This window comes from Amaranthus tricolor, chromosome 17 (genome assembly GCF_026212465.1).
Source record: "Amaranthus tricolor cultivar Red isolate AtriRed21 chromosome 17, ASM2621246v1, whole genome shotgun sequence".
NCBI classification, from domain to species: Eukaryota; Viridiplantae; Streptophyta; class Magnoliopsida; order Caryophyllales; family Amaranthaceae; genus Amaranthus; species Amaranthus tricolor.
This window is the reverse complement of record NC_080063.1, coordinates 11,227,636-11,241,284: the sequence shown is the minus strand read 5'-3', so window position 1 is coordinate 11,241,284 and position 13,649 is coordinate 11,227,636. Positions and strand designations below refer to the sequence as shown.

Genomic DNA, 13,649 nt, shown 5'->3' with positions numbered 1-13,649 from the left:
ACGTATTCGCAGCTTCTCGCCCATTCCATTTCATACGCAAGGCCCACCATACACTCAATCCCAGACACATCTTTTGGACCTTTCTTTTCCTTTCCTTTTTCTTCTATTTTCTTATTACCTTCTTCTGGAACCCCCTTACCCTTTCTCTCTCTCATCATTTAACTCCTTACCACGAACTTTCTAGAACCCAAAGAAATCATCTACCCAACTATCTCTCTTCTTCCTTGCAACTACCCGCTCTTTCTCTCTCTAACATCTCTCTTCTTTTCCCTCTCAGTTCTTCGAATTCCTCCACAATATTCATCTTCTTCGATCTGGCTATCCTTTTACCATGCCGCCATTTCCGGTTGAACAAACCGGTGAATCCAACGCTGCAGGTACAGCTGTTGGAAACTCTGGTGACTCTCAACAACGCACTCTCCCGACGCCATTTCTTACCAAAACTTATCAACTTGTTGATGATCCTGCTGTTGATGAGTTAATCTCATGGAATGAAGACGGATCTAGTTTTATCGTTTGGCGACCTGCTGAATTTGCTCGTGATTTGCTCCCTAAATACTTTAAGCATAATAATTTCTCTAGCTTCGTTCGACAACTCAACACTTATGTACGTTTTCATTTTGAATATATTATCTCTTTTTTTTGAATGCGAGTTTAAGATTTTTCGGATCTGATTTCTTGATTTTAATTGGCAGGGTTTTCGAAAAGTAGTACCGGATCGCTGGGAATTCGCCAATGATTGTTTTAAAAGAGGCGAAAAAGCGCTTCTCCGTGACATTCAACGCCGGAAAATATCTCCGGTGAATCCCCCGACTGTTACTGTAGTATCTCCGGTAGTAACGCCGGCAACAGTTACAATTGCTGCACCACCACCATCGGTGTTAAGAACGGTTTCTCCATCAAACTCGGGCGACGAGCAAGTTCATTCTTCAAATTCTTCTCCTAGTCCAGGAACCGTGACGGTTCAACGACAAACAGCCAACACAACAACGGCGGAGATTCTAGAAGAGAATGATAGATTGAGAAGAGAAAATTCTAATTTATCTCAAGAATTAAATCATCTAAGAGGATTATGCAACAATATTCTATCCTTAATGAGTAATTATGCGGCAGGACAACAGGAAACCGGTGGATTACCGGAAGCAAGACCATTGGACCTCCTTCCGGCGAAACCAATACCAATTGAGGTTGAACCATGCGGTGTTTCTAGCGGCGGCGCAACTGGAAGCGGAAGTAGCAAAGGAGGTGAAAAAATGGAGGAAGATGATGACGAAGGATGTCCATGTCCTAGATTGTTCGGCGTTTCGATAGGATCGAAACGGGTGAGAAGAGAAGATAACGAGGAAAATCGTGGGAGTAGGGAAGGGTCTGATCCAGTGCATATGCAACAGCAAGAACAACAGAGCTCGGGTGGAGGAATTTTAGCCGTTGATTAATTTAAAAATTCGATAATCAGATCAGGAGAAAGGGACTCCAATGTAGAATGGACACGTGTGGGTAAATGTGGGGTCCATGTATATTGGATAAGAAAAATAGAGAATGTGGAATCGTCTAGTTGGTTCTAAAGAAAGTCAATGTAAGTGTGCCTTTTCCAGAATGTGGAGGGTAAGAAGAAAGAGATTGGGGTGTACAGCTGGTTGGAGCCATGGACGCTTTACTTTAAAAGTACGTAGACCCACAACTTGAAAACGACAAAAAAGAAATAAATGGTTTGATAAATTAATGACGGTAAAAAGCGTCATTAAGATTCAAAGTTTTCGCACCTAAAATAATTAGATTGATAAAATTGTGTTTGTAGAATTTAGAAAATGTGATTTGTAGTTAAATCATTTGGCTGTTGTACTATTTACTAGAAGTAGATAGGTGTAGTCTTTAGTTGGGTAAGACAAGGAGATGATGTGAAAAAAATTTCAGTCTTTGTAAAGTACAGAGAATTTGGATCAAAATGACATGTCCATAATCAATATATGCTTCTGTGTTTTTTTTTTTTTCGGGAATATTGTTAAACTGTGGAGTATCTGGATTAGATGTCATGTCTGTTTTGAAAAATCAAAGAATTGGATAGAGATTAGGGGTTAATTAGGAAATAGTAAACTAATGGTTTAGAATATATGTCCTCCGTTTTAAAATACTTGCTGCATTTCGGTTATGGACACTATTCATCGTTCAAGTTTATTTTTATATATTGCGGCTAATGTGTAAGTAAAAATACAGTCACCAAAGATTTTATTTGATTCGTCTAATTATATAATTTTATGTTATTAATTTTTAAAATTTTTAAATGTGCATAATTTAACATATAAATGAACAAAATAACACTTAAATTGCGTAAAAAAAATTAAATGTAGCAAATATAATAGAACACAGGAAATATATAAGCTAATTTTTAATCAAAATTAGTTTTACGCTTCACTTTTGTATAGATTGTTCATATGTTAATGGATTTTTTATCGAGTATAAATGGAATAAAAATGGAGAAAAACGGGTAAAAGGTGATATATATATATATATATATATATATATATATATATATACATATATATATATATATACATATATATATATATATATACATATATATATATATATATACATATATATATATATACACACATATATATATATATACACATACATATATATATACACATATATATATATATACACATATATATATATATATACACACATATATATATATATATATATATATACATATATATATATATATATATATATATATATATATATATATATATATATATATATATATATATATATATATATACATATATATATATATATATATATATATATACATATATACATATATATATATATACATATATACATATATATATATATATACATATATATATATATATATATATATATATATATATATATATACATATATATATATATATATACATATATACATATATACATATATATATATATATATATATATATATATATATATATATATATATATATATATATATATATATATATATATATATATATATATATATATATATATATATATATAAAAGTTCGAACCTTAGAACTAGTTGAAAACTAAAACTTTTTGGGGTCTAGGCATAGGCACGGCTTGTGATAAGTGCAATTATTTGCACTTATTTTTATCATTTTATACTCTTTAATAATGTTCGTTGTTAGTAATTTTGTGCTTTTTGAAGATTGATGATAATTTACTCGTTTTGGTTATTCATGTTGATTTTAAATGGTTTTGATTGTTTTAAGCATAATTCTTATGGTTTTAATGATGACGGAGTATACTAAGGGGATTTTAGCTCGGGGTGAAGATGTTCTACTAAGAAAATGAGCAAAAGAGTAAAAGTGTGTTTATAAGGCAAAAGTTTTGAGGTGAAATTTGATACATGTCTACTCTTTTGGTTATAAGTTTTGATAGAAAGATTGCAATAATGCAAGGTTTGCGACATTGGAAACTAGATTTCAAAATCTTTCCAACGACATATTATATGTCCAATTCTAACAACCGAGAAAGAAATGACGACCGTTTGAAATTGCTGCGATTTTCCAGCACAAAACGCCGACTCGACTTTCATGTTTTTTTGGTGCAGCCGACTCGGCTTTGAGTCTCCGTTTTGCTGCATGGGAAATTCTTCCCTTTAATCTTTGAATTAGCTTTTAGTGTTAAGTCTTTATTAGTTTAAATAGGCCCTAAAAAACTGATTAGGGCTTCCTCTCTTCTCTTCTTCCATCTCTTAGACTCTATTTTACTCTTTTCCATTAGTTTACTCTTAAATTCATTCTTTAATTTAGTTTTTCATTAAGTCTACCATTAATCTTTCTTTGAGCATTGTAAATTTTTTTTAGCATTTAATTTTCCTTGTTTTTAATTTCCTTGTATTAGTATTAAATCTTCCTTTAGTGAACTTTAATTGTCATTATTAATCATCCTTTAATAAAAACTAGTTTTGTTCTTCATTTATTGTTCTTTGAATTAATTGTTGTGTTTATTGCTTTCACCATGATTAGTGAGTAGATCCATTTTCTAGGGTTAGAGTTTGAACCTTTAAGTTAAGTATGATTTAATGATTTAAAGTCTCTATGAAATTAGGATTAAAGTGGCTAAATTGTGCAAACAACCCTAAATTAAATATGCTTTGTCGGATTAGTCAATAGAACTAGCGTGTGAGATTAGAATCGACTTTGCTTTATGGTAAATTGTAGTTAAATTCTTATTAATTCGTTCGATAAAACTAACGTGTGAGAATTGAATTAGTAGAGTCTAAATCTAATAGTTAATCAACAGAGCGAGAGTTTGAGATTAACAAGATCATGTTTAACCACTTAATTAGTCCGACATTTCATAGACACTAATGAGAGTTTGATTGTACAAGACTTTAGGGGATTCCCGACACCCTAGATCTCTTCATTATAAGTTTAAACCCATTTCTTATTGCATTTTTAGTTTATTAGTCAAAAACCAATCAAAAATATTTTTTCTCTTCATGCAATATAATTAGTAGAAATTAGCAAGTTTCTTATCCTAAATTTCTTGTGTTCGACCCGCAACTACACGTACACCGTGCGCTTGCGGTTAAATAAAATTTGCACATTAGCTTGATTTGTCTAACAGATAGCCTCGAGAAAAACGTTACTGGTGGCTTAATAAGAAGAGTGAGTATTCAGTTAAAAGTGGATATTGGGTTGCCTTACTTGGACATCATATGGACAGTCCAAATGATGATGCTGTTGCTATGGCCGGTCCTCAATATGGAATTTTTATGTGTATTACAATGTGGGCTTCATGGTTTTTTCGATATAAACAAATCTTTGATGTTAATGCTAGCCAGTGACTCGGTTTGATTGGCTACTAATTTTCACTAATATGTGGCGGACTATAATCTTTTTTTCTAAACATGTGATGTCCCTTTTCATAGTAATATTCTGAAATTGCATTTATGAGTTCCCCCACAAGACGGATGGGTCAAAATCATTTTCGATGATTATGTGACTAATGGTATTGATCACGTCTTGGACTTACGACTAATGAATCTACAACTAAAGCCCAAAACACTAGGGCTAAGAAGAAAAATGCTACTCCCTCCTATTCAGCTTATGTGTCCCATTTTCTTTTATGGTCAAGTCACTTTAATTGTCCCATTTTTATTTTTGGTATGGGTTTTTGACTTTTATACCCTTAGTAACTTTATTCTATTTTCAATTATACCCTCTATTACCTATACTAATTTTCCTTCCTTACATTAAGAAATTCATAGTACCACTCTCTTTCCTACCCTTAGGGTCTCACTTTTGACTCTCCTTAAAATCCGTGAAAAGTCAAATGAAACTCCTAAGGTGAATAGGAGGGAGTATTATAGAAAAGATGCAACACTGAGGAGCCTCCCACTCTATGCTCTATGGCTGTGACCAAATTTAAAGCATCACCTTCCAGTTCGACATATGAATACCTTAAGCTCGCAGCCATCTTGAGACCAAAAAGTACAGCAGCAGCTTATCTTACTTCCACGGACCATCTAGCTAGCACGTATACAACGGACACCAGATACAAGAACCTTATCAAAGCTATCTCGGAAAACCACACCAAGACCATCTAGCACATGTTAAGCGGGCCACATTGGGGCGGGTCGGGTCATAATTTAGATGGGTCGGGGGGATCAAAGCCTGATTAAACTCGACCCACTTTGACTCATCTTTTAAAAGTTCATATAATAGTTTTTTATTCTAATTGCTTTATGGGTTAAATTATAGGAGTAAGTAGTAGAAGTAGATACTTAAGATCATATAATAGTTTTTTATTCGAATCCATATTATAAACCTTTGTTAGTTTTTGTCTAGTTTTCCTTTTTTCTAGTAGTTTTATTTAGTTATTTATTCATTTTTTTTGGTTTTCATTACTTTTGCTATTATGAGTTTATGACTTAGCTACAGTTTGATTTGTGTTGTAAGCTACAAATGTCTTTCTAAACGTATTACGTGTCATTTACCCTTCTCTTTGCAGGATCCTATCTTTTTGAGGGATAAATTGAGTGCAAACATTTCTCCTTGTCCTCTCGTCGGTGAGGCACGAATATGATATGTTTGCTACTCTCCTTCTCTCGGACTCTAACTTATGCGGGATACTGAAGTGATGACTCTGACTCTATTTTCTATTTACAACATAATTCTATTTTGTTATGCGTCATGAAATTTAGTTTTTCATTTTCTTATAATATAAAGTTTATTTATTTTGTCCTAAATTGCCCACCAATTACCATTGATGCAAAATTTGTGGAAAGTGATTACAATTTATGCGTTGGTTAGTTGTCAAGCTTATCTTGGTGACAAGACGACTAAGTCGTCTATTGAGTATTGATTGTGAAATAGTCTGCAGTGCTAATTAGTTTTGTCGCTTAGTATTGTCACCTAAAATTAGCAATTATACTTGATAGCTATATGACTACTTGTACTTTTTGGTTATGTTTGATCTTTAGTATCTACCACTACTTACTCCTATAATTTAACCCACAAAGTAATTAGTTAATTTTACTATTTTGACCATCCATTTAAATTTTTACTTAATTAAGTTTTTTTTTAATATATATATTATCAACTTTAATTTTTAATTGATTAAATTGTACCAAAATCCCATATCAAGAGTTGAATATCTTCTAACCCTTATTCCAAATTAAATATTTGCAATAAGTTATATAGGATTGAGGAAGACTTAATTCCACAACAATTAAATGCCGAGATGTTCGACACTTGTATCTACATGATTAACTAAACATCTAAAAAATTTCAGAGCTTTTAAAGGGGTTAAAATATATGAGCTTAAATAAAAAAATGCTAAGAAAAACATATGTTTAAAAGAAAATATTACGCATCGATGACTGATTCAAATCTCATCAAAACATGCCTTCTTAAACCATTGTGAATAGGTGTAACAGACTTAGAATTCTTAATCATAATCTTCCAATTAATTATTCCGAATTTTCAATTCAAATCTCTAATCCTTTGGATATCTATTTCAAACCATCTTTGATTTCTAAACCTTTTTCGATTTTGTAATTTCTTTCAAATATTAAACTTTAAAAAATATTATTTTTTTAACATCTTTATATAAACACTAAAATATTATTTTATTATTTTATAGTATGAAAAGTAAAATTTTATTATTATATTCACAGTTTTGTAAAACGTTACTTTTTAACTTTCTTCCTTAAACTAATATTACTGCTTATTATTTTAAACTTATAACTTTGATTTAGTTATTTTATATATAAAAATGAATCGTATTTTTATTATTAATTTTAAGTATAGTTTATGCAAAATTTTCTAAGTAAACTACATATTTTCATTATCAAATTTACCCATTATTTTAAAGTATATTTACTTGTACATACTAGAAAAAAATTTGATGAACTAAAATCCTTTCTATAGTAACCCATGATGTTCATCAATTACACAAGTTATCACCATTTCCTTACACAAGCTACCTTTCTTCTACACTCCAAACTCATATATATTCACTTACACACTCTAACTCTTACACATTTACTTACACACTCTAAATCACTTACATAAGTTAACCTTCTTCTATACTTCTAAAATACTTTTTCATACAATCTAATGAACTACAAAGTTGCTCAAACTCATTATAAATACCCCCTTAGCCATAAGATCACTTACACCACCATCATCAAATCTTTCTAACATTCTTTCTTATATTTTCACTTCATTTAAATCTTATTACCTTAATACCTTTATTATTAGTTGAAGAAATTCAAGAAAATGGTGCTTAGAACACTCTTTATTTAGCTAAATCATCATCATTATGGAGCATTATTAGGTTATTACTTTGGCTACTTAATTTATTATTATTTTTGGAGTTTGGATTTAATTATTTTAGGAGCTTAGAAGATCATCATTATTTTGGGAGTTTGGATTAATTATCTTTGAAGCATTATTATCTATATTGGAGGGTCTTATTTCTTATTATTTTCCTAATTAGTACTTAGTATAATCCTTGGTGTTAGTATGGTATAACTTCTTACCCTACTCTTTTTGTGGAATTTTACATTATATTTACTTTATAATATACAAAGTATGAAATATGTTGATATGTTTTAGTAGAAAGTTAGTTTAATGAAATTATGATCAAGATTATATTAAATATGTGTATGCTAAAAGTATTTTTAGTATGTTAATTTAATAATCTTTGAACAAGTTTAGCAGTTGGGTGCAAAAATATATATTCTAGTGATGTTAAGTATGATTTATGTTATAAACTAGTGCTAGTATGTTTATGAGTTAAGTGTTACATTAGGAATGTTATTATTTTTTTATGTTAGAATTTTTATTAATATGTTTATGTTAGCCTTCAAACTAGTTTATAAGGTAGTAAGTTATTTTATGAACGTATTTTACTAAGTATGATTATATTAAGAATATTGTTATTATACTTTATTTTGAGATTTAAGTTTATCCTTAAAGTTATAGTAAATTTCTATGTTATTGCGTAATGTTTTTATTTTGGTAAGTGGTTATGTTAATTATTTAAATTAAGTCATTCTTTTTATGTGAAAAGGGCTCAAAACACTCATAGGTCATTCGACCACTATCATATAATAAAAAAAAGAGTTTCATTTACTGTTTTAAATTATTACAACTATTTTTGTGATAATAATAAGATAACAATTTAAATAGATATTTTTGAGAAATGTTTATAAGTTATTAAATATTGAAGTGTTTTTCTTGAATTCATGAGATTTCATAATAAAAGTAACTTCTAATCACTATTTATTACAAAATATTTTATTTGCTAACTTTTGTCCAAAATTTATGTAAAATGATGTAATAGTATTTTTAGTAAACTTGCCACTCAAACTATGTGTGATATATTGATTTTGTGAAATTACAAGTTTATACTTGTTTTATAATTAGAGATATTAACTTTTGTTAACTTTTGTGAAAATCATAAGTTTGACTTGTTTTTTAAACTAAAAATATTGTTTTTGTGAAATTATAAGTTTTATATGTTTTACAACTAGAATGTTGATTTTTGCAAACCTAATAAGTTTACTTATTTTTCTAAACTTGAAATATTGATTTTTGGTGAACTTGTAGAATTTTGGAAACTTATCCAAATGATGCAATTTTAACTTGAATTTTAATTAGAATATTTTATTTTTTTGAAGAGAATACAGTTTTATTTATTGTAAAGTTGAAAATGTTGATTTTTGGAACTTATTTAAAGAGATAAATTTTAGTAGCTACTTGTGGAAAATATTAATTTGGAGACTATTGATAGAATATTAAGTTATAAGTGTGAATTTATGAGCTATTAAAAATAAAGTTATAAATAAACTTTAATGTGTAAAAATTTAATAATGAATGTATAAAGACATAAAGGTTAATTTTACGTTATGATTTAGAATTTTGTTAAATAAAAGAGGTTATCATCTAAGTTGATCAAAGTCAAAGTCAATGTCAAATTGTAGTAATAAAAATGTGATGTACTTGTGTGAATGAATATTGATTGAATGACCCTGATAGTAAGGTATGTCGAACCATGGACCGGCATGGAAAATTACGGCGCCCGTATTGGCCAGCATGTAAAATGCGGCGTAAAACAGGGGGTTAGCTACCTATCCTGTAGAGCTTGAGCATAAATTGTATTGGAGGGGTGACGACTCCCACCACAATTAGGGTTAGGACTACGGTCCTCACCTAACCAGACCCTTATATATATCAAGTGTCATATTGATGTGTTTGTTGATCAGTGATAATCTTGATTAATGTTGATGCTATGATGCATGATACGGTTATGAGTATTAACCAAATGAACTTACTTAAGTGTTAAGATTACTGAATTGTATAAGCGGCAGTAATGTACTTCTGTCAGGATTGAGAATGGTATCTTAATGACTTAAACGTATGGAACAGAAAAAGAATATGGTAAAAGTATACGGTGATGTCAATTAATTATAAGTTCTTACTTAAATTATTATTTTGTAAATGTAGCGTATAATTTTCGTATTTTGAGCTGGATAGAAAGTTATACTCGGCGTTAAGCGTCGAGCGATTCAATCGGTTGTAATCCGTATCATGGATGGCAGCATTTTGCAGGATTTAGTTCAGGTTCCGATGCAGGCCGCAACAATTACTATTTATCGAGAACTTAGCTGCTTTTTGTATCTTTATTGATGACTTGATGATGATGATGTATTTTTTCCATTTTTAGTAAGCAATATTTCTTATCAGATGTAATATTTACTTTTGTTTTAAACAGTTTCAGTTTTTATGATTTAAAGTTTTTAACAGTTCGGCATTTTGAAACTTTTACAATATTCTTGTATTAAACATTATTATTAAATATTAATTATGTATCAAGATTGCCGCTTCTATTACAATAGGTCTTCAAGAGTACTTTGACCGTGTCCGGGACTTATTGTGTCGTAATTACTAATTACATTCAGGGTCAGGATCATATCAAAAAGAAAATTGAGGGAGAAATCACAGACAAACACAACATACATAAGGATTATTTGAATTCGATTACTTATTATATTTTTAATATTACATTTAAAATATTATTTGAACTTTGTAACACTTTTAGAAATAGCACATTTTTAATATTTAAATATTTATTAAAATAAATTATATATTGGGACAAATCTAATAAAATTTTATATAAATACATTTTTTGGAATATTTTGGCCTCTGAGTGTTTCAATTCTAAAAATCTAAACCTTGGGATATTATTTAAAAATCTTAACTTTTGAATATATTTTATTCTAAAACTTTCAACTTTAAAATATTATTTAGAAATTATTTTAATACTCCCAAAATTATACATAAACCAATTAAATAATCTCAAGCATGTATTTTTACCTCTTATATATATATATATATATATATATATATATATATATATATATATATATATATATATATATATATATATTTGTCAATCATTAATAGGTTATTTATTTTAAATAAGATACCCTTTAAAGTTGAAATTTTTAGATAAAACACAAAGTTGAGATTTTTATAATTGGACAACCTAATATATTAGGTACTGTTAAATTTTAAAATCAACTTTTCTATTATTTTATTATATATTTCTTCCATTTTATTATATTTATAATTAATAATATTATGTTTTTTTAGACCTTTAATTTAAGTTGACCTATAAGAGATAAAAATTCCACAAATGGTGGTCCATGCATGTCTAAGATAAACACAAAGCCAATCAAATTTCCAATTCCGTTTCTATATCAGTGCCTCTATTTCTTTTTGTTTGTACACTTTATTTTTTTTACGTATTTCAACTTAAATTTTATGCCTCAATATCTCATAGTACGCATAATAAAAAATTGTAAAAATTATATATTAAAATTATTTGCATCAAGACGAATCTAATAAGATCTCATATGATTATATTTTGTCTTGAATAAATAATTAAAAATCAATTTTAAATTTCTTTTTCATAAAGTGGAAAAAAAAAGGATAAGAGTATTACAATTCTATACACTTCAATACAAATTACAAACTTCCCTATAAATACTTATAGTAAATACTAAAATTGAAGAAAAAACCATGTTGGAATTAACAGTTATTTCAGCTCAAGGAATAAAATCTTCATCTTCTTTTTCTCTTTTTTCTCATCACCTGAAACCCTTCATCACCATCACCACCACCACCTTCCCTCTACCATCATCATCATCATCATCATTATCATCTAATTCCATCAAAGCATGCAGGAACTGCCACGTGTACTCAACAAAGGTTGATGATGTAGGAGGTCCCAACCCTATATGGGGAGACAAGTTCCTTCTACCATTGGATCACACATTCTTCTCATCAACTAATAACTACTCTTGCATTTACCTTCAACTCTTCACAAAAAGGGCCTTATTGGGCTCTACTTTACTGGGCTGGATTCATATACCCGTTTGTGATATATTTGATGCCCATTTTCCTCTTGGGTTAACCCATCACCTTAGTTATCGGCTAAGGAAAAGAGACGGTTCTAAAGGGAATGGAGTTATCAATGTTTCTTGTAAATTTCTAGGTCAATTACCGGTTACTCGTCAACGGTTTGATTCTGGAGAAAAGTGTTTGCCTGCGGTAGACACGTGGCAGATTGTAACTGGTTGGCCAATGAAAATGAAGTGTAAAGGGTAGAGAGATGAGATGGATATTGAACCATCGTCAAGTGTAGCGCAATAATTAAGAATAACTTGATTGCGAATTATAGGTATAAAATTTAGTATTTTTACGAATTATAATTTTAATGTTTTGTTTTTACGTATTACAACTCTCAATATATTAAATAAAGTTTACAACATTCAGGTTAAATCACATCATTCCGATTATTTTATAAATTTTAATATGATTATAAAAAATAAATATTATGACTATAGTATATAGAAGTTTTAAAATTTAAGACTATAATTTGCAAATTAATTATAAATTAAAGTATTAGAAAATTTGTATTAGACTTATCCGTTTATTGATAAACGGTAGAAGAGTGAGATAACGACAAAACATCTAATTAAAACAATGGACTCCCCATGAGTCTAATCCAAAGTGTTTGGATGGATACAAAGTATTTCTATAATTTGATGTTTTTCATCATCATTTTTTGAGTTGTTCTACACTTATTTTTGTTTGTTGTAATTGAAATGTCAATTGTGGAGATTTCGTGGAAGGATGCCCTTTTGTAAAGTTGGTAGCTACATTATTTAAACAATGGGAAGCTTCAACATGTACCAAGTCTATATTTAGTAAAAAGAAAAAATGGAAATGGAAAAATATGTTGAGAAAAAATGTTTATTTAATTAGAGGAAAATTGTCAAGCGTAGAAAATTAATACTATGGAGATGATGACATCACTAATCAAGATATTTGGTTTAAAGTTGATAAAATTAGTTTTTATCAACATTAGATTTTATTGCAAAGTATGATCTGCATAAGTATGAAATTATCTAATTTATATTGAATTCGTACATTTTTGTATTGGCATCTATTCAAAGGTCTCATACTATGATTTACAATTAAGTCACTTATATGCTTGTCAACTCTTTTTTTAACTTTTTTTTAATGCGAGACTTGAGATATACACTTGGCATTCTATCACATTACTCATGAGTCAAGTCCTTTACTTCAATGATATAATTTGTCTTCTTACATTATTGCTTTACCAAAACTCTCGATATAAGACACCAAGGCTAGATTCCACATATATCCATAGGTTCCCACACATGTGCTCTGGCATTCCAATATGTCAACCACTATATTGCTCATAAAAAAATTCCACTTTAAACGTCAAAATAATGATGTCATAATAATAAAACATAATAATAAAAAATTTTCCACTTAAAACATTATATTAATGATGTCATTATCATTATTATAATTATATTTGGTATTCTTATTAAATATTATCTAATTAATAATTTATATGAGTTTACTATTATTTATGTCGTTGGATATATAAGTTTTAAAATAAAAGATAATTATCAACATTGCTAAATATAGTTTAACAATATTATTTTCTTAATTTTCACTAGTATTTATAAATAATTTATCATATAATTTTATTTCGCACAAGTTCCAACCTGTTACGATGACTAAATGCTTGATCC

At 29.0% G+C, this 13,649-nt stretch overlaps 2 protein-coding genes across 2 annotated transcripts; both read left to right on the top strand.

Annotated features, from left to right (window-relative positions):
- Window positions 1-45: 45 nt before the first annotated feature.
- Window positions 46-1,966, top strand: LOC130804809 (heat stress transcription factor B-2b). The gene is made up of 2 exons (XM_057669417.1): window positions 46-607; window positions 696-1,966. Exons 1-2 carry the CDS (start codon window positions 332-334, stop codon window positions 1,434-1,436), a joined length of 1,017 nt encoding a protein of 338 aa, XP_057525400.1. The 5' UTR covers window positions 46-331; the 3' UTR covers window positions 1,437-1,966.
- Window positions 1,967-11,537: 9,571 nt separating this feature from the next.
- LOC130804808 (BON1-associated protein 2-like) lies at window positions 11,538-13,368 on the top strand. The gene has a single exon (XM_057669416.1). It carries the CDS (start codon window positions 11,599-11,601, stop codon window positions 12,184-12,186), a length of 588 nt encoding a protein of 195 aa, XP_057525399.1. The 5' UTR covers window positions 11,538-11,598; the 3' UTR covers window positions 12,187-13,368.
- The last annotated feature ends 281 nt before the right edge of the window (window positions 13,369-13,649 follow it).

Coding starts and splice junctions, on each gene's coding strand:
- LOC130804809 (XM_057669417.1), top strand. CDS start 332: ATGCCGCCATTTCCGGTTGAACAAACCGGTGAATCCAACGCTGCAGGT. Junction 608..695: donor TTCGACAACTCAACACTTAT/GTACGTTTTCAT, acceptor TTTAATTGGCAG/GGTTTTCGAAAAGTAGTACC.
- LOC130804808 (XM_057669416.1), top strand. CDS start 11,599: ATGTTGGAATTAACAGTTATTTCAGCTCAAGGAATAAAATCTTCATCT.